Source organism: Schistocerca serialis, chromosome 9, assembly GCF_023864345.2.
Source record: "Schistocerca serialis cubense isolate TAMUIC-IGC-003099 chromosome 9, iqSchSeri2.2, whole genome shotgun sequence".
NCBI classification, from domain to species: domain Eukaryota; kingdom Metazoa; phylum Arthropoda; class Insecta; order Orthoptera; family Acrididae; genus Schistocerca; species Schistocerca serialis.
This window is the reverse complement of record NC_064646.1, coordinates 119,495,474-119,518,138: the sequence shown is the minus strand read 5'-3', so window position 1 is coordinate 119,518,138 and position 22,665 is coordinate 119,495,474. Positions and strand designations below refer to the sequence as shown.

Sequence of the window (22,665 nt, the reverse complement as noted above, 5' to 3'; positions counted from 1 at the left end):
TGGAGACCTCTACAAGGTTGTACATTTTTTTGGCAGTTCGTTTAAATATTAAATAGTCTCTACTACATATAAACATCTGATGACGGAATACATGAAAATGATCCCATACTCGCAAAAAACCGTCGTAGAGAGTAGACACAAGAGATGCTGAATTTAATTTCGCCTTTTAGAAGGTTGCCTGCTATATCAACCGAAATATTAGTACTTGAATTACATCACGACGAGATAACAGGCAGACAGGCAGCAGGTAGCCCTTCTTCAGGCCACAAGTGGCCCATCGGGACCATCCGACCGCCGTATCATCCTCAGCTGAGGATGTGGATAGGATGGGCATGTGGTCAGCACACTGCTCTCCCGGTCGTTATTATGGATTTCTGTGACCGGAGCCGCTACTATTCGGTCGAGTAGCTCCTCTATTGGCATAACGAGGCTGAGTGCACTCCGAAAAATGGCAACAGCGCACGGGGGCCCGGATTGTCACCCATCCCAGTGCCGGCCACGCCCAACTGCGCTTAACTTCAGTGATCTAACGGGAACCTGTGTATCCACTGCGGCAAGGCCGTTGCACGAGATAACAAACCCAGAATAATTGAAATGAACTCTGACAGCGAAAACCTGCGTTCATCTATAGACGGTACTGGGTTGTGACTGTAACTGGTTTACAAAGAACAGGTTATAACTTGTGGACTATTCTTGGAAATATCGTTAGAAATCGATTATGTTCTGTTCTGTGTTTATAAAGGAATGTAGGCATGTGTTTGAGAAGAAATATCATCTGTAACACGCTTTGCTATGGATGTGACACGATAGTGGAGGACAGAGGAGGATAAAGATGGGCATTCTTACAACAGTCTTGGCTGAGCCGTAACAACTAATTGAGGTAATTCAAAAGTCAAGTAAAATCAAGTCTAATTGTTCCGAAAATTTATTCCAAACAGTTGTACATGATATATATATATATATATATATTCAATACGTATGCTTTGCACAGATATATTTATGCTGCTTCTCTAAGCAACATTTTCGTATTCTACAAAACGTATTTACAGTACTAAAATACACAGTCAAAACATTTGATACAGGTATGAGTGTCTAAAACTAATTTGTAAAATACATCAAAAATGAAGTATTACGTTTCGTCAGACGAACCAGAGATTCATCTCTTTTTTTTAAAATCACACATGGTAAACAGACATCACACTATGAGCAAGATTCGTAAATCAGACCGTATACTTCACATCCGACACAGAGTTGTTGGCATCCGCGGAGCTGGACGTTGTCCACGAAATCCGGTTGTTACGGCCGCACCTCTCGTCTGAGCAAGTTTCGTGGATTCTGTGCCCATCTTCTACGCTAGCACTCGTTTCGCTGTTGGGTGACTGGGAGTTTGGGTAATCCAATTTCGCGTATCCGGGAAGCTCGTCTGCAAAGGGAGAAAAACAGTCATTAGTTTACATAGCACACTCAATCAACTATACCAAAACAAATGGTTCAAGGGATTGTCTAGCTGTTGAGACAACCCTCCATAATTACCAACTTTTTCTCGAAAGAAAAGATCGGGGTGATCCAGATCATCTTGAGCGAACGCGAGACAGTCATAAATTTCTTAAAGTAATTTGTACTGAGCAACATGTGATGTTCACATGTAAATTATGCAACTGCGCGCTATTCTTTGATGAGGATGGTGCAGTAGACGTACAAACGGGATGTGTTTCTGGGTGTTTTTTCCGCTTATTGAAGCTGATGGAAATATTCATGTACTTGAGGAAAGTACTAAGAAACTGTAATATTTCACAGACGCTAAAAATTGTGTTATGCATAAGAATACAAAAGCATAAGGTGCGAGAATCGTACATGATACAATTTTTCCTCATATGCGCTGGAATGGCTTGCAAGATATGTTAGACGGAACATACAGCCAACACAGCAAGGTATTTTAGTTGGGTGTCAGCAAGGAAAATGCTAAAGTTATGGAGAGAAGTCATAAAAGCTACTTGTTAAACAGAAGAATAAGAAAGGAAGAGGAAAAAAATTAAACAATCCTTGTATCAACGAAAAAAAAAGCTTAGAAAAGATAGGAAAAATCAAAGGAGTCATCAAAAGAAAGCTGTCGCACCCGAAGAAACACTTCATCAACAGAAATCTTCTACTGACATCAAAACTGTGATGTAATTGAGGATTTTCTTTCTAATCTTTGCTTCTAGAGCAAACCGTTATGTGCAATGGGACCACGGCTGACGGAGAACCTAATAATTTGAAGTATGATGTTACAGAAGGAAATCTCGCGGTTTGACATTGTACAAAATGACGAGATACTGCGATCATAGTCTGTTTGGCCTCAGGGTATCCAATAAAGAACAACAGTACAAATCGTCTAATACCGTGAATGCGCTATCAAAGTGGGCACTGGAACGCCTGGAACGAATCGGGACCAATACCATCGGGTTATCTTCATAGAGGAGTACATGATTCCTCTGACCAATGACAACTGTTGAAGAAGAGTTCGTTGGTACCCACGGCCGGTTCCCGAACACTAATCGATGTACATTTGGCGCCCCTTCCCCCTCTTCCCCCCCCCTTTTTCCCTCATTCCATCCGTGTCAGTTTTCACTACTGTGATGCACTGTGTACAAATCTTGGGCGCACTTGGCCCTCGCCGGCCGCTGTGTCGGAGCGGTTCTAGGCGCTTCAGTCCGAAACCGCGCTGTTGCTACGGTCGCAGGTTCGAATCCTGCCTCGGGCATGGAGTTGTGTGATGTCCTTAGGTTAGTTAGGATTAAGTAGTTCTAAGTCTACGGGACTGATGACCTCAGGTGTTAAGTCCCATAGTGCTCAGAGCCATTTTTTTTAACTTGACCCTCCTCTCAGCTTGGCAGCCCAAGGGGTGGCTTATGTCAGACGGGTCGTAAACCGGCCTGCTGGTGCCTGTCAACGCAATTCTCATGCATGCAGGTTTACTGGTTCAGTGTGCAGAAAGGTAAGACATGTTTCGAATTTCCAACGTCTGTAAGTGTCACTGTACACTATCTGGTCAAAAGTAATCCGTATGTAATGCGCCCCCACCAGTATAAAAGAAGGCGCGGAGTGTGGTTTGGTCAGTAGGCCAAAAGAAGCAGTTACAGCAAAACGTGTCGGTCAAGAAAGGTCAGTGACTTCGAAATGGACAAATCACTGGATGTCAGCTGAGTAACAAATCCATCATGGACATTCCAACCATTCTAAAATTGTTCAGGTCCACTGTTGGTGATGTGAACTGCGAAGAACAACTACAACTAAACCAGGACCAGGCAAACATCGTGTACTGACGGACATGGGCTGTTCAGCACTAAGGAGGATGGTTGTATAAAATCACTTGAAATCAGTGGGAGGAATCACTCAAGAGCTACCAGCAGTCAGCCAATACGACGACTGTGTGTAAGAAATTAAAAAGAATGGGGTACAATGGTCGGGCATCTTCTGAAAAGCCAGACATTTCTGTAGCGATTCTTGAGATGGTATAAAGACCGACGTCACTGGACAGTGGATGCCTGGAAACGAGTCATTTGGAGTGATAAATAACGGTATAACCTGTGGAAATCCGATGGAAGGGTTTGGGTTTGGAGAACGTCTGGAGAACGTCACTTGTCTTCATCTCTATTGGCTACAGCGAAGTATAGAGGAAGTGGTTTTATGGTATGGGGGATGGCCCACTTATTGTGCTTAAGCAAAGGGTGAGTGCAGAAGTATATGAACACATTTTACAGCATTGTGTTCAACGTGCTGTAGAGAAAGACTTCGGAGGCGATGATTGCATCAGCGTGACAGTGCAACTCTGTCATGAGGCAGTATCTGCCAGGCAATGGTCTGTGGACAATAACATTCCTGAAATGGACAGGCCAGCTTACAGTCCCGACCTGAACCCAATGGAACACTTTTTTAACCTCGACTTCGTTCCAGACACCAGCGTCCCACAAAACTACCTGCTTTAGTTTCGGCTCTTGAAGAGGAATGAGCTGCCATTCCTCCACATTCAGACGCCTGACTGAAAGTTTTTCAACAGAATTCAAGTCATCATAATGGTGAAGATGGGAAGCATCCCATATAAATTTCCGCTAATGGGTGTTCGGCTGCTTTCGATCGGTTAATGTCAGTTGCAATCAGTTGATGGATCAACATCAGATTAAATGTCACCCATCAATAAAATTTGATTACACTGTTATACAGAGACATGTACCTTAGAAATGCCTGTCTTTCTTGTGTTTTAATTTCACAGTAAAAACACTTTTTTAACGTTCATAATACTTGATGTTTCATTTTCCTCGATCTAAGCCCACACAAGTTCGTAACAATGCAGACAGAGCATATCTTTATCTCAACAGTTTATATTTTGGCTAACAAACGGGTGAAGGAGATTAAGCAAAGAAAAAAATTTAAAATATTTTAAACCAGATTTTGAGACTTTTGATGACAATACCGTGGACACTATAAGAGGTAATGTATTGGTCACCCTTATACAGGTGTCTTTCTCACTTAGAAGGAGGCACTGGAAAGATATGGTCCACCTACTGGCAGACGAATCAAAACGAAAAAGGAATATTTAATAACCATCTTTAACCTATGCCTTAACTGATGAATCCAAGTTGTTATTTGAAAATGAAACTTGGAATTTGGTCAACGTAACATCAGACAGAAAGGGAACCAGAAATAGGTAATCGATGCCTGAGGAATGGCAGGTGATGATATTGAACACTATAAACCTTGCTTTGTCGCAAAAAGTTATCGCCATATACGAGATTGGACTCTGATGAAACGTTCTCGGCTGCTATTCATCATTCTTGAGCTGTAACTTGTTAACTATAGCAACTGAAGTTGATCTTTACACTGACCACATGGATGCACCAACCATGACGCTATAAGGTGATCTCGATGAAGAAGTCTACATTCGTCAACGCATACGCTACGTGAAGAAGGCAGAGGAGACTAAGCCTCCCATCTAAAGACAGAAATTTGTGATTTAAGGCAGGCTTCATGCGTTTGGTATGAGAAGTTGGATTCGAAATTACCTAGAATGAACCTATAGAAACCAGAATATGTTTACAGTATTTATTACAGAACTGAGAAGTAATTTAAATCCAAGATTTTATTATTTGGATGTCGACAAACGCCTCAATCCACCGGTCATTAGACTGTGCTCTGGAAAAGTCTGCTATCCGAGCCACCTCCATCAAGTAAAGCTTTAGCATGAACCGTTTTTTCCTCGATAGGCTTAAAAGAAGCCAACAGATTTCTGGATTGCAGAAACTTTGAGAAGGAGCAAGAGGAATTAAACGGGAATCTTAGGAAACAAGGAAACAGAATCGCCACTTGAATGAAAAGGAGTTTGGCTGTTTCATAACTGTGCCTCCAGCGTTATGTTTTAACATACCTCTGAATTTGTGAGATTCACAAATACTGAGCGTTGCGTTTCCTTTCGTTAATACATTAGTGTCTGAAAAATTGCTGACTATCTGGCTATACAGTTTAACTCACTGCGGACTGAGGCCATTTTTAAGCGCTTGCGTCAAATGCTGCATCCTTGGACGTCCACATGAATGACAAAAGGAATCAACTTTCTTTCAAGCAGAGGATGATTCGAGAGAAGATCAGTGTTAAGGCATAACTAGAAAGCTACAGCAAAGTTTATTAAGATAGTGACTGGATTTCTCAATGTGGACGTAAGTGGTAGTTGCTGCTGATCAATAGGTCCCAGGTTTCCAGCCACAAGATACTGTTGAAAAACAGCGATGTTTCATAATTATCACCTTCAGCGACACTCCTACACTACATATGGTGGCACACACTACAGAGTAACACAAGTGCATACACTAGTTATGTGGATTCTGCCCTGTAACGAGACAAATGACCATGACAGGTTGTGTTCAAAATGACCACCGGTAGCGGCAATACACGCTTCCAATCTGGTATGGAACGACTGCTGCACACGTTCTAGCATTTGAGTGGAAATATCTGAGCAGGTTGCAGTAATACGTCGTTGCATAACATCGGGTGTAGTTTGAATGTCCTTGTAAACAGAGTCTTTCAGCCTTCCCCTCAGAAAAACTTCTACAAGCGTCAAATTCGGGAAAAATGCCGGCTAAGGTACAGGTCCTCTTTGTCGAATCCGACGATTTGGAAACAATTCGTGAAGACATGCTGCAGTACTTCGTGCACTATGGGCTGGGCAGCCTTCATGTTGTTACCACACGTTCCTCTTAGCTTGCAGAGAAATATCTTCCAGTCTCCGTGGAAGATGGTGAAGAGGTTGCGACACATGTGCGCATTCATGTTCCGCTCTAAAAAAATGGTTCAAATGGCTCTGAGCACTATGGGACTTAACTTCTGAGGTCATCAGTCCCCTAGAACTCAGAACTGCTTAAACCTAACCAACCTAAGGACATCAGACACATCCATGCCCGAGGCAGGATTCGAACCTGCGATCGTAGCGGTCACGCGGTTCCAGACTGTAGCGCCTAGAACCGCTCGGCCAATCCGGCCGGCCCAGTGTTCTGTCTATGGAACACAGGATTATGAGCTGATGACTCACTTTCCCACACCACAAATTTACACTTCATGGATGCTGACGTTCTACCTGACAAGGCCAATGGGGATTTTCAACAGACCAATAGCGCACGTTTCGGCGGTTTACCGCGCCCTGGTTTATAAATGCCGCTTCAGCACTAATCAGGATACGTGATAAGTCTGGAGTATCGTGTCGCAATGCCCACGTACAGAAGTTAACACGACTCTCATAATCGTTTCCATGCAGCTCTTGATGGACAGAGAGAGATGAGAGAGAGATGTGATACGGATGTCGATGGGGAACATTTCGTGCACTTGCGTGACTCATTCCACTATGTGAGATTGCGAGGAAGCTAATGTGCACATCGACTGCAACAGGAGCAAGAGCATTAATTTCCTCCTCTTCTGCCGGCCGGAGTGGCCCAGAGGTTCTAGGCGCTACAGTCTGCAACCGCGTGACCGCTACGGTTTTAGGTTCGAATCCTGCCTCGGGCATGGATGTGTATGATGTCCTTAGGTTAGTTAGGTTTAAGTAGTTCTAAGTTCTAGGGGACTGATGACCTCAGAAGTTAAGTCCCATAGTGCTCAGAGTCATTTGAACCATTTTGAACCTCCTCTTCTGTCGTCACTCTAGCAAGTCGCAATGCACTCAAGGAACACACAAGCAAGCCGTAAGCAAACGCAGCAACATCATACGTAGCAACTACGCGAGTTGAATGGCATAATTAAATGTAGGTTTGGAAACTTTTCTATGTACGATATCTCGAAATGATTCGCACTAGAATCCTGCAAAAAACACCTCTGACAGTCTAATTTACCATACTTTTACTTTGTTGGTGTTAACAGGCATTTTCCCATATAAAAAACGTCATTTATTCACACAGATACTCTTTCTAAGTATTATTACAATTTGTCCATTGGCTAACAATACGAGCCGCTGACTTATCAATCCATTCTCTGAAAACAGCAGATCGAAAACGCTTTCAATTTCCGCCATATTTGTGGGGCAAGTTGTAGGTGATTCACCCTGTGTATACGGACATACTATATGCTCCGATACATCAGCAGAAAATGATGACCGTGACACTCGTCGAAACATCTTGTGTTTTCAACAGTGTCACATGACTGGTTTTCGTCACCCACTGGGTTGTTTGAAGCAAGTAACTGACCAGGCGCCCGGAGAGAGTACTGGATTGTTGGAGACGGACTTACCTGTGGCGGGCTCGACGTCCTCCATGGGCGAGGGCGCCCCGGCGCAGCCGCTGCCGGAGTCGGAGCTGGCGGTGGGGGAGGCGGGTCGCTGATGGTGACAGCGCCGGGGGACGCGGCAGCGGCGGCGGCAGCGGTGCCGGCACGCACCCCCCTCCTGCGCACACCACGCGCGTATATTCACTACGGGTACAAGCAAGGCTGGCTTAAAGCGAAAGCGTCGCAAGGCACCGCTGTGAGCCCCAAGCTGACAAGGCGACAGCGCAGGCACTCTTCATCAACAATTTCGTTCAGATTTATGGTACCGTGAGTTTGCGAAATCTCTCGGCAACGGCGAGCCTCGCGGCGTGAATAAAGTTGGCAGCACACTCAAATCTCGACTGCACGTGTTCAGTTGACCTGCAGTGGTAGGGTGGGGGTGGCAGTGTTGCGCGTGTGCGTAGCAGCTGTTAGTTGTGTTATCGTCTACAGGGTGTTTCCGCAAGAGCGTGCAAAAATGTAATAGGACATAGAGAATTTTCCACTGAACAATTTGAGGTAGGCAATCGGGGGTCAGAGAAGCCAGCTTAAGGAGATATGGAAGTATGTCTAGCATTGATGTTTCCCGGCTGATTTACATCTAACATGCGTACAAGTTTACACATACGATGCTGTTCATTTACATGTACATTTTTCATTTCCTGCAAAGAAACGAGGAGGACGAGCCTGCTTACTAGGAAGTGTTTCCTGGTCACTGGATTTGAAGGAGAGGTCCATTGCATGACCTGCGACATCACCTACCCTGTAGGTCCTTCATTATTTCCTATGGGATTGCTAAAGTCACTTGCTAATGAGATCACATTAGATAAGGTGATGGAATTAGTTGCCAGAATTGCAGCTGCCTGTGATGTCATTCGAACCACGCCAGGAATATTAGCAAGGGTGCGTCAGAAACTTGTTCGCCAATGTCACACTTGCATTGAGGTTTAGGTCGTCAGTTTTAACACGTTTTGTAAGAAACAGAACAGACGCTATGTTCATTGTATCAGTGATGGTATTTGCAGTTAACTATACGTAATATAAATAAAAAATTACTCAGTACTGTGATTTTATTCCTATTGACTCCTTAAGCTCGCTTCTCCGAAGACAGATTCGCTAACTCAAATGGTTCAGTGGAGCATCCTCTATGTCCTGTTAAATTTTTGCGCAACCTTACGAAAACACCACGTATAGCCCGTTCAAAATTACTTGGTAGTTGACGTCCGTCACTTCGCGCTGCAGTGTTGCCACATCGGCTATCGTTTGGTTAAAGGCGACACGAAAATACGGTGAATCAACTCACAAGTGTTGAAATGCTGTTCACGTAACGTGGAGCGATGTTGGAACGCGCTAATATGAGGTATCTTTGTCGGAAACGCGAGACGCTTTTTCCACGGATGATTTTAAATGATCCATGACTGAACTGCGGCAGACAACAGGTTTTGTAACCCTGAATTTACACTCGTATCCTAACCTAACCGCAGCCTCTAGATGTGCAGTGTATCCGAGAAAACGGCGATCAGCAACATGCCTCTGAACTGTTAATCGCCGGCCGAAGTGGCCGTGCGGTTAAAGGCGCTGCAGTCTGGAACCGCAAGACCACTACGGTCGCAGGTTCGAATCCTGCCTCGGGCATGGGTGTTTGTGATGTCCTTAGGTTAGTTAGGTTTAACTAGTTCTAAGTTCTAGGGGACTAATGACCTCAGCAGTTGAGTCCCATAGTGAAAAAAAAAAAAAAAAAACTGTTAATCACGCTCGCTTTACTGACGGCGATTGAAGCTGACCTGTGCGAGCAAATTCAAGACGGAAATAATTCTGTTTCGGAGCTAAAAGCGAACTGCAACATCTTGCATTTGGTTCGTCAGTTGACGCTATACTGACCGATGAGCAGTCCTGGTTTGAACTTGGGTTGAGTTGGCTTGTTTTAGTGGAAGAGACCAAACAGCGAGGTCATCGGTCTCATCGGATTAGGGAAGGATGGGGAGGAAGTCGTACGTGCCCTCTCAAAGGAACCATGTGTGAGGAGTCGGCGGGCGTCGACATGGGTCTCTGGTCACGGTTCGGGACGAGGTATATTGTTATATAAGAAAGAAATGATGCGTGAAAGAAATAAATTAAACAAAATGGGAATTTCATCTTCGGAATGAACGAAAGAGAATGCAATACTTCGTGATGAAGAGTAAATGGATCAGAATTAACAAGCATTAACAAGAATATACTATACACATCGTAGAATAGCAGTCTTAACTAATTTTTTCTTTCAGAATACGAGGCGATTGATGCAGGCTGTCAGACAGAACTACACATCTTAGTTTTAGCGATGAAATATGATAGAAATAAGGAATAGTTGTATAATGAGTAATGAAGTGATCTTTTTGCAGATGATAATGAATGCTGATGAATAATGATGAAGAATATGCTACTATGGATAATGAAGTTTCTCTTTACAGGTGACGATAATAATGGAGTTATGATAATATAGATAATGAAGTGATGGATAATGAAGTTTTTTTCTTTACAGATGAGGATAATGTGGAAGTTATGTATTCATGCTATGTAGTTATTTAAGTATTTGTTGCAGTTCGCTTTGACAGCAGGTGTTATATTGAATAGTATAATGACTGAAGGTTTTGGAAAGGACAGCTATGGAACACATCTTTATACACATTTCACTACCTGTTAATTCGAAGTTCACTACTTTTCAGCATAAAATGCGTTTCTTCTTTCAGCTTAATAATCCATTTTTTATATATTTTTCCAGGAGAAATTATTTATGAAATTAATGTGCTATAAGCAGTTGTTCATTAAATCTATGTCATTTATGAATGTGATTACATATACTCTATTTGTTTCATAACCTTGCTACAGCTGACTCATGACGAATGACGTTACACATTTTCATTTACAGGAACAACCCAGATGCAATTTCTTTTTTTTCTTCTTGCTTTCCCCTATAATTACCCAAAGCAATGCATTGCTAACAACAAAAAATGTATTACCAGTCCCAAATAATGATACCAGTTTAAGAGAGTTCTGAGTAATTCTGATTAGCTCTGAATAGTATGTCACTTGAATAATGCATGCTACTGATTACTGTATTGGGATGACCAATGATTAATTAACAATGCTTTGTAACTGGGAAATGAATGCTACTGATTACTGTATTGGGATGACCAATGATTAATTAATAATGCTTTGTAACTGGGAAATGAATGCTACTGATTACTGTATTGAGATGACCAATGATTAATTAATAATGCTTTGTAACTGGGAAATGAATGCTACTGATTACTGTATTGGGATGACCAATGATTAATTAATAATGCTTTGTAACTGGGAAATGAATGCTACTGATTACTGTATTGGGATGGCCAGTGATTAATTATCAACATTATTCTGTAATACTATGTTATTGACTACCTCCTGTTTTAAGTAATGACTTCTGATGATTTGTAATTAGGGAATGAATGCCAATGTTCTCTGTAAAACAATTAATGAACATTTTTCTGTAATACTACATACATGGTACAGAAATGTTCAATAACTGGGCTATGACTGCCGCAAACTACTAATGTAATTCCCAATGAATACTAGTATGTGACTTAATGTCCTTCACCTTCTGACCTAACTACCTTGAATTACTGCAATATCCATTTGTCCTGTACATCCTCTTGATCATGGAGCACTATATTTGGCTTTTGCACTAATTCTACGTTGGTGTGCCTTGTAAGAGCGTGGTGTTGACACGACATGCTGTCCACCACCGTGAGCGATGGAGACGTTATTATGGTCCCACTGTTTGGTGTACCTGATGTACTGCCAAAATGATAACATGGAATATTACTACGACATTTCAGTGTCTTGGCTACGCTGATAAACACTTCTGGGAAAAGAACTTCAGATTGTCTCACTTGGTGTTGTACTTCTGTGGAAAGATATGGACTTTCAGTGCAGCTGCGTGCAACCTAAAGTGCTACAACCATGATGCAATCCTTCCCTTTCCTATCCTAATTCTTGTAACATAGTGAAAATCATTTTTTTTTAGTAACATCATTTGTATTCATGGCCTATACATTTTTTTCGATTTGCTGATATGTTCTGAACTATAGTACATGTGCATTTATGTCACTTGTCAACTTGATTTTTTTTGACATTACGTTTATTTGCTGTGAAAATGCTAAAGAGTTTTTCAGTGCGTGTGCACTTTTGTCATTTTTCTAACATGATTGAAACTCATTGTATGTGCATTTTGGTTTGCTGATATGTTCTGAACTACAGTACATGTGCACTTATGTCATTTGTCAATGAGATTTGTACTCATTATGTTTATTTGTTGTGAAAACGTTTAAGAATTTTTCAGTGCATGTGCACTTATGTCATTTGTTAATATGTTTTGTACTCACATTTTGTCATTGTCTAATATGTTTTGTACTTGGTGCATGTGCACCATATTTACGTCATGTTCTACATCTGTACATATGCTGTAATTGTAAAGTTAATTAAGAAAAAATTTGTTGCTCATGGCAAGTCCAAATGACTCAGCCCCCCCCCCCCCCCCTCCCCGTGGAGGGTTATGAAACGCGTATGTATTCAGTACCAGCGATGGCGAGGCATGACAGAATCTCTGACCGGAGAGTTATTTATCGTGGCTAGCCTGCGCTCGACTGCGCGAGAGTTCTGTTGCGAGTTGGACTCGGTCGGAAGTTGTGTGTAGCGAGTCGCGAGAGGAAGTAGTCAGCCGACAGTCGTACTGAGCGGGCGTCGGCATGGGTCGACGGCGTGCGGCCTTTCCATCTCTGGTCAAGGTTCGGGACGAGGTATATTGTTAAATAAGGTAATGAAGCAGCATTGCGCACATCTGATAATGTAACATATGTTAATTATAATTAATTTGTTCAAGAATTGACCCAATAATAATTTTCTTTTCAAAGCAATCGTTTTAAGAAAAGAATCATTCCAATTGAAACAATATTTCCTATGCTTTTCCTCCCAGAATCAATTTATTAGATTAATTACTGCACAGGGCCTAAGGTCAGCGATGCTGGCCTATTATTGTGGGTTTAAGGATTAATCTTCATTTCTTAATTTTTGTGTCGATTTTACCTTTGGGTCATTATTATTCTATAATTTTTGTGGGGAGCAAACATTTGGCTCGTTTTCATTATCATAGAATTTTCTTTATTTCTCCTGGGAGGTTACGTTTAGCACGATGTCCATTCACATTTAATTATTTTCCATCATTTTTGCGGGGAGGTTACACTTGGCTGTATTCCGATTAACATTTAAATATTGTCGTTTTCTTTAATTTTTGCGGGGAGGTTACAATACCTCAACCCCAGCACACAAAGCAACCTTAAACGCGTTAATAGCTGTAAAAGAAGTTCTTACGTGACATTAACTGCATGACTGGTGCCTTTCAGGTGAAGCCAGGCATGAAGAGACTTCCTGCCACGAAGTTTGTATTAATTGCGGTACACAGTAAAGAGATACCGGCGGGTTTCTCGTATCTACATTGCTCTCTGTATGCCTCTGTGCACGGCCTAATCTCTTTGTTCTTCTTCTTACGGACTTTGTACCAGATGTTTACACGACTGAGTCTTAATTATACTCTGACTCAAATATTTGTTCTCTAAATTTCCCTCACAAAGTTCTCCGAAAAGAGCATTTCCTTCCAAGGACCTCCGTGTAACTTCCCTGAGCAGCCCCTTAATCTTTCAGTTAAGTGTGAAACAATCAATAACCACCCTAGTAGCAACGTTATAAATTTTATCTACCTCTTCTGTCAGTTCGTCCTGACGAACATCGAAAATACTCGAACTAATATTGTACGAAATATCACTTGAAAGTGCTCTCTCCTTTACCACTACAATCAAAAGAAATTTAAGTTGTCGATTAACTGTCCGTAGCCATCTTTCTGTGCTCGTTGCAGGTCATGCATCGATTTTGTATCATTACAGTTAGTTAACTTGAAAGGGTACAGTACCGCCCAACATTGAAAATAGGTACGAAATTCTTGTCAGAACAACACATTTTTTGTGTAAAAGTAACTCAATTTCAATTAATACAGCGAAGCCGGATACCAGTGTGGGAAAGAATGACAATTTATTTATTTAATTGATCACATGTGCACTCCCTCAAAATAAATCCCTACATCCAGTTTGGTGAGATCTGTGAAAGGAATGAATGTATGGTCGTCTGCTAACCACAGATAGTGAATCGGAATATATGATCATCTTTGAGTCGATCCTTTGGCTACCTTTGGTGAGACCAAAGAGATGGAAGTTACCAGAGCTTTGAGCGTCTGAAATGTGGCTGACCAATGAGGTAGCAAGGTGCTTCTCCCACTTCGAGAGAGGTGCGAGAGAATCGGAATACGGCCATGTTTCAGGTACTCTGCCGCTGAACCTTCTGCTGTAAAGACCTGTTTTTTTGTTGTGCTCCGGAATGAATGAGTGGAGGCATGGTATGGATGTGGAATATTTAAGAGTAGTTAGAATTAATAATTTCTCTTTCACAGGACCTTTTGTGGGGAAAATTACAAAGTGAGGCAGGTAATTTTAAGGGGATTGTAGTAAACCAACGGTCACAAAGAGCCCACGTGTAGTTATAAGTTGAGATACTTCCGTGAGCTTAAGCTGAAATATTTAAGAATTAATAGCGTGTGTACAATAAGCTGAAATATTTAAGAATTAATAGCGTGTGTACAATAAGCTGAAATATTTAAGAAATAGCGTGTGTATCATAAGTTGAAGTATTTAAGAAATATCATTCCGTGTGACGCTGAATTTAAACTCTGAGAGAGAATCAAGGTGAGTCGGCCGTTTTTCCAGCAACGCCACATGGCTTGCATTGCACAGGAAGACGTGCGTTTATCTCCAGAGTTCACAGTAGGAAAGTAGAATTACAAAGTGGGGCAGTGTCGTGTGAAACTGGGATAAATATTGAAGTGGGAAAGCGGAAAGTGATGAAGTTGTAACCGTTCTTTGTGTAATATTTCATATTGTTGTGTTGTGTATGTCTTGTAATTTGGGTATGTGTGTTTTGCATGGGAGTAGCAAGGTAGTTTCGAAAGATTTGTGGGTATGCCTGTTCCTTCTGTATCGCTCGATCTGGAGGAAAGTTTCGTGAGGATTATTGTGAGAGGCGAAGTGTGAGGTATAATAAAAGATCCACCATCCGATCCAGGGAGTACACTGTTGCGGTAAATAGATTACGAGACCATAGTATAGAGATTCACTAACGTAAAGCCATGCCCACTGGGCGGAATTTCTCATGTGATTTTGTTGTAGGTTGTAGAATTTGTGTGTTTAGGAATAAATCAAATAGTGAAAAGAAAGAGATTGGTGGCCTTTTTCATTAAATTGTATGTTATCGTAATGTCCCGAATTTATATAAAAGCCGTTAAATCAAAGACAAAAGGTAAATGTGGTATTGCCAGAGCGTAGTGTACAGTCAGAGTTCTATAAATCACTGATAGTCAGATGCGTGTTTCCGTTGCGTATTATTCATACAGGAGGATAATTTGTAACTAAATAGTAAGATACGAGAATTCATGTTGCTCGATAAATTAAGGAAGATTCCACTCGCTTGGCAAACCACTCATCTTGCAGGCCTGACTGCTTGATGCCACAGTATGAGAAAGGCAAGTGGGTGCCTCTCATAATTTCGACCCTGCCAGGATTCCGTTTTTTGCCACGATAATTTTGTTACCAGGATATTTAATTTGTTGCCAGGATTCCGTTTTTTGCCACGATAATTTTGTTACCAGGATATTTAATTTGTTGCCAGGATTCCTTTGCCAGGATCGTTTTTGTTAGGATATTTTGTTGTTAGGGTTTGCTGTTAAGATTTTTTTTATGGAATGTATTGTGATAGCGCTAAGAAGTAAAATTTTTTCTGTTTGCAAATTCTTTCTGGATTGGTGAGGATCTTTTATTTTATTTTATGTAATTAATTGCTATATCGCACAAGGCTGGAAGATCGTTTCATAATTTTTTTTGCGTAATGTCCGTAGTAACTAGGTCGCAGTCGAAAAGTGTAGCCACCATGGAGAATAGCGATTCTGGGGTGGACGTAGCAGTGCAGCAGGAAGTAGCTGTTGACCATGGGTTAATGAGCGAGAAAGACAAACGCTCCGAACGGGCTGTATTGTTCAGTGGACCGCTGCAAGGGGAACCTTTATGCGGTGGGCTTTGTCCACAAACGCGGGCTTTTCCCGACGACGCGGGCGAGCCGAGACTACGCCAGGTGCGCGGTGAAAGTGCAGCTACCCTTAGCGAAGCTACGGTTTCTCAGGCGAACGAGGTGAGCGCGTCGAAAGTAGGAAATAACGATGTGATACTGCAGTTTTTACAAGCGATGAGTAGGGAGACTAAGGAAAGATTTGAAGCAACTAACGAAAGATTAGAAGCAATCAATAGAGATAATAAGGAGAGAGATAGGGAGAATAAGGAGAGAGATAGGGAGGCTAAGGAGAGATTGGAAGCAATGGATAGGGAGACTAAGGAGAGATTGGAAGCAAATAAGGAAAGATTGGAGGCAATTGATAAGGGAAATAAAGAGGCAATGAGGAAGCTACACACAGTTATCGATGAGCGTCTGTCCGCAGTTAATAATCGGTTAGATGAGGGGGAGAAGAATCTGGATGCGGTGCAGCAAGAATGTGATGCTGTGAAAGAAAAAGCCAATAATTTGGAGGTACGAATAAGTGCAATAGAAAGCGATATTACAGAACATAGGGGCGTGTGGCCGGATGAGCGAATCAAAGAGATAGTGGGGGACTTACTGGCAGATAAACAAGGGGCATTAGACAGCGTGGAAGCTCAAGTCACACGGCAGGAAATGGCGCTAAATAAACACAGGGATGAAGTTGCGGAGGTAGTGGTCAGAATGAATACGATTAGCGCAGATGTAGAAAAGATCAGTATAAGAGGCGAAACAGGCTCTGACAGTACGCAGCGAAAGGTTTATGCCGACCAGGAGGAGATACAATCACTATTACAGTTTAAAGAGGCACAATTGGAAACAAATAGGAAACATAGGGAAGAACTAGCACAGTTGCAATTAGCGTGCAGTAGCGAAGGTGACACACCACCAGGTGGATTGCAGAGGGAGAGTGAGATAAACTCAAAAAGCGAAAATAGGCAGAAAGAGCAAGACGAATTCAGAGAGTCAGAAGAACGGTTGTGTCGGATAAAACAGGTGGCAAACCCAACTGGGTATAGCCCAAGGTCGGAAAACATAAATGCGGAAGAAGAATGTAGGAGACACTTCGTGTCGGTACAAACGTACACTTGTTTTCCGGATCCTGATAATTACCAACATCCATGCCTGTGGCTGTCTCAATTTCAAGATTCATTACCTTCATCGTGGGGACCGCTCCTAAAAATGAAGTTTGTGTGTAACCATTTGAGGGACGAGGCTAGAGCGAAAATGCAGGAAGTTATTAAAGACTGTAGTAGCTACAAGATGTTTTGTGACAAATTTTTAAATGAATTCTGGTCGAAAAGTAAGCAGGACCAGGTTAAGCAAAGCATATTGATGATGCCAAATTGTAACGAAGGTGGTATAAGAGATCCAGTGTCGTGTTATCAGGAAATGCTGAGACGAAACAGGTATTTGGATGTGCCATACGAAACTGGGGAGTTCATTAGGATCTGTATAACGAAGTTGCCAGTGAGATTGCGCAGAGATATAGTGATAGCAGGCAGAGGCTTGAACGATTCTGCGTCATTTCAGCACTTCTTACAGGAACTGGGTAACGAGAGCAACATTGTGAACGGAGACACGACTCATAGGTCAGACAGAGTCGAGGATAGGAACGGCAGAAACTATCAGAATGACAGGAGAGCATGGAATCCTGGTATTTCTTTCTTGTCGTAATAGATTGATGGATAGGAGAAACAAATCCAACATATCAGCCCTTAGCATCTTGCCTTAAAACACATGCAGCTGGCACTGAAAATTGTCTATGTAGCGGACATACTCTACTGATATGTAGGAGTGCAAATACCATACTTCTGATCAGAGAATAAAACACCAGTAATGGAATCTGTTAGGCTGGTCTCTCAGACCAAAATTTGCAAATTTCTATTTCGAACTGTAAAGTAAAAGAACTGTTTCTTCAAAGAAACCAGTTGCTAAAATGTTATGTAGTAATGCCAAGGAGTCCAGTACAATTAGTGCGATTTGACTATTGCAGGTACTTAACACGTAATGTAAAAAGTAAACATTATGATCTGTATGGAATAGGGTACGTTTACACTGCTGTTACAGGTCACATCAGTAATGTGATCGAAGTATTTAAATTAGATGCCATCTGATCTATAGTATGTCATAGTCGTGGAGACAGTTATAATGAGATGCTGCGTATGGTTTTTCGGAATCTGGTGTTAGTGAAAGAGACCACTAGCACCAAAGTTTCTAACACTTGGGCTGTCCCATCTCTCCCAGCTTTTATATTCGCTGCACACATTTAATTTTCATGTAAACTTAGATTCCTAACTAGCAAATTCTTTACTGTGTATAGTGGACCATTCAGAGTGAGGCGGATTGTCCAGGAAAATGCTGTACTAATTGAGACGATCAAGGGAAAACAATCGCGTGGGCTTCATCACATTTCTAACATCAAATTATGGAAAAGTTAAGGATAGATCTAAAGTAGGCAATTTATGGTAGATAGTCAGTGTATTTATTTGTGGTGTGTAACGTTGTGCAGGGTCAAAATCGAACATAAGAATTTTCAGGCGGGATGTCAGGAAGTATGACGGAATACACTGGTCGAATGAGTCATGAACAGGAGTCGATAGAGTGGTGTATGTACGTATTTTTTGTCATATGAATAAGGATCAAGCAGAAACGACGTGATGATTTATGAGGGAATAAAGATGGTAGATAGAGAAGCGACGTGATAACTAGTAGTGGATAAAGGTGATAGGTAAGGGAAGAAGCGACGTGAAGCAGTGTGATTAATAAATAGAGATTCGACGTGATGAAACAGTGGTAAATAAAGGTGAGTAGAATTGAATAATGTGGAGATGTCTTAGATGTATGTTACAGAGAGACCTGTGTATGCTGCAATAGAGATTTATGCGAATGGCGAAGGAAGACCAGGAAATGATGGAGTAATGGACGGACGGAGAGCCGAAATACGAATGAAGAGATGAGGACAACTGCACAATGTGAAAGGACATAAAGGGAGTATGAGATCCAGATGGTGAACGTTGTGGAACACTGACGTAAGATGTAATATAAGTGTAAGATCTAATTCTTAGCATAACATTTGCGATTTGGCAAAAATAATATTTATTGTTGTTGTTGTTGAAGCCTGGTACCAGGATAACTAATCAAAACGGTACCAAGAATGTGTACAGTTATTTTGCAGGTTGAATAATTTGTGTATTTTTGTTCTTAGATGAAATGTCGCAATTCTAAGTTGGTGTTTAGCAGAATGATTAATGGGTAAAGCGAATGCGGAGGTAAGCCGATGGAGAGAGGTGCCAGAGTGAAAGGACGAATTCGGAGACTGGAATGCTATCTCTGAAACAGCTTCATGTGTTATGTGTTATGAGTATAAGGGAGCAAAGGTATGGTATATTGTCGTGAGTGTGGTGGTGTTATGAGTATAAGGGAGCAAAGGTATGGTATGTTGTCGTGAGTGTGGTGGTGTTAAGGTTAGCCGACTTCTAGACCTATTCTGTTAGTGTATCTATGGATTGAATGAGAGGGAAAATGTGATGTCTGGTGAGTGAGAGTCGTAGAGTAGTGTGATCAATGCGCACACTCCTGTAAAGGGGATGCTACCGTTCTGTAACTACAACATTATTATGTATTGTTTGATTGGGATGAACCTCGATGGCAGGTCAGGATCTGACATCATGTGGATGGTTCATACATGTCCTAGAAATGTTGTTATATATAATAAAATGTAAAATGTATAAAGAGATACTAATTTCAGTCTGTCACAAACACAAAGGTGCATTGTATGTTGTAGATTTAGAGTCATCAGTTTCTAAAAATGTTTGTTGTGTTAGGATGTTAAAGTAGTTTAATATTTAATAACCTGTGGTAGGTAATTGTGAGCTGTGTAGATTATTTCTTATTTTTTTGTTAGAACACTTTCAAGGGGTATTAATTTCAGTCTGTCACGAGCACAAAAGTTCATTGTATATTGTAGTTTTAGGATAAAGTTTCTAATACTTTCACTGTGATAGGATGTTAGAGTAGCCTACTATTTGCTATTGTAATTATGAGCTGTATAGATTGTTTATTATTCCTTTTGTTTTTTTTTTACACTTTCATGTTTTGTATGAGGGACGACAGGTACAATGAATAGCACGAGTATGGGCTGTCTATAGAAAAGAGATAAATGTTGATGTTGTATGTGTAGAAAACTAGGGTGTATAATTTTAATGTAAGAATTTCCTTTTGTCTGTAATGTTGCGAGATGCACGGAAGGCTAAATGATTGGGTGTCGTAACGCCCATACCGCTAGCGGGCCGAGCTGACGATGCCGTGGCGACAGGCGACAGAGCCGCGGCACTCCCCACTCCACTGTCGGACGGGGTACACTCCACGCGCCCGCTACAGCAGGTCAACGGCCTGGGGCGACACGCACGTACCACTGGCCATTCATGAGTTCCGCCACCCTTACGACTGGGGAAGGTATCCCGCGGAGGCAACAGCGGGTGGTTTCTTCTGCTCAACGGCGCGCGCAGCGGCGCTACTGCAGAATGGACGAGGCGCGGCAGAGCCCGGCGAGCATTTTTTTTACCAGCAGCTAATAACTAGTACTGGACTGTGGAGCCGTGAAACAGGATGACTGCGACTTTACATAATGTGGAAAGTGAAGGACTGGTGTTTCCACGTTGTGAGTGGTGGAAAAGATTTTGTCTTTAGCAGACAGGACGATCGTTTTGTTTTGTCTTGACCACTGAATGGTGGGATCCATAAACTTTTGGCAGTGACTTGTTAAGTGTGCTTTGTGAATTGCACGTGGGACACTTGGTATACTTAGAGGACAGTTGTCGTTTGGTGAACAATTATTGTATGAAGGCAAGAAACTAGAGTGGGACATTGACATTTGCGTCTGTAGTAGGAGACATTTCTTGAACTGGTGCGGGAATAAGTGCTGTTTGTTGAAACTTACGACTTTTAATTACACCATGAACTGAAAGGACAGAACCGTGGGTAATAGTAGTTGTAGGGCCATTTTTCTTTTTGGACGAACAGATTCGTGTGGATGGTACTCTGACAGTGACTATGACATTTGTCTTTAATGTGAGATACAGTTTACTGTTCAGTGCGTGTTCAAAATGCCGATTTGAGTGACTCAAAGACTTTCGTCCGGGTAACCATGGGAGAGCTTTGACACCGAGACAGTGGTTCTAGGAAAACTATCAGCAACTTTTTGACCACAAGAAAATCACAGAATGAAAGGTTTCCGTGTGACTCGCAAGATAGGAAATAATGTATTTGTAATTGTGTAAATGTTTTTTTTATGTGTTTCATTCCTGAAGGGACAGCAAGTGTAATTGTATTTCATCAACATTTGTCTTTAGAATAGTTAGTGTTTGTTTTTTGTCTGTTCTGGGTTATCAAGTTCACGTAGCATGTTTATTAGAATATTTGGTACAATGATGCTCTAATTATAAGCCAGTGGCGTAATACTAACGTAGCGGTTCATGTAGCATTGATCAGTAAGGTTGTCACAGGGGACAAGAGTTTGCATTGCACAACAAATATCGGAATTAACTGATGTATTTTGATGTCGTCCATAGTAATAATCTTGTTGGTGTTTTGACTGAAGCCACTTATTTTTATTATCACAGTGGTGACATTTCACATTAAAGTGTAACGAAGGCTAGTCGAAATGCAAGTTCTTGTCGTCTATATGTGTGACAACAGAGAAAGTATTTTTTATTTGTTTTAGAATTACTGAAATTTGGATTACTCATAAAAATAACGAAGATCCCAGTAACTAAAGCAAAATTTTATCTCAAGATTATTTTTTCATTTCTATGATGTGATGTTTTATTTGTCATGTAGATTGTTGTAAATTAGTATGTGTACGTTACTCCGGATTGTGGAGAGTACAATAATGCAACAACTGCCAATTTGGTAAAGTAACAACATTTGGTCGTCAATTTGAGGTCACCAGGGGCTAAGGTCTCCTCCTGGTTACTTTGATGACTTACTACGTTTGTTCGAATACAGTTTTCTTAAAAAAATGTTCGGAACTACCCTCGCATTGCAAGGATAGTACCGTGCCATTTTTTTCTGCATGGGTAGCCGGTGGTGAAAGGGTACAGTACCGCCCAACATTGAAAATAGGTACGAAATTCTTGTCAGAACAACACATTTTTTGTGTAAAAGTAACTCAATTTCAATTAATACAGCGAAGCCGGATACCAGTGTGGGAAAGAATGACAATTTATTTATTTAATTGATCACATGTGCACTCCCTCAAAATAAATCCCTACATCCAGTTTGGTGAGATCTGTGAAAGGAATGAATGTATGGTCGTCTGCTAACCACAGATAGTGAATCGGAATATATGATCATCTTTGAGTCGATCCTTTGGCTACCTTTGGTGAGACCAAAGAGATGGAAGTTACCAGAGCTTTGAGCGTCTGAAATGTGGCTGACCAATAAGGTAGCAAGGTGCTTCTCCCACTTCGAGAGAGGTGCGAGAGAATCGGAATACGGCCATGTTTCAGGTACTCTGCCGCTGGACCTTCTGCTGTAAAGACCTGTTTTTTTGTTGTGCTCCGGAATGAATGAGTGGAGGCATGGTATGGATGTGGAATATTTAAGAGTAGTTAGAATTAATAATTTCTCTTTCACAGGACCTTTTGTGGGGAAAATTACAAAGTGAGGCAGGTAATTTTAAGGGGATTGTAG

The 22,665-nt window shown here is 41.5% G+C and overlaps 1 protein-coding gene across 1 annotated transcript in view; it reads right to left on the bottom strand.

Annotated features, from left to right (window-relative positions):
* Positions 1–984: 984 nt before the first annotated feature.
* Positions 985–22,665, bottom strand: part of LOC126419409 (roundabout homolog 2-like) — a 308,578-nt gene continuing 286,897 nt past the window's right edge. The window contains exons 22-23 of the mRNA XM_050086597.1: positions 7,750–7,903; positions 985–1,423 (exon numbers count right to left, since the gene is read on the bottom strand). Coding sequence (XP_049942554.1) covers positions 1,221–1,423; positions 7,750–7,903 — 357 coding nt within the window. The 3' untranslated portion in view covers positions 985–1,220. The remainder of the gene's footprint in view (positions 1,424–7,749; positions 7,904–22,665) is intronic.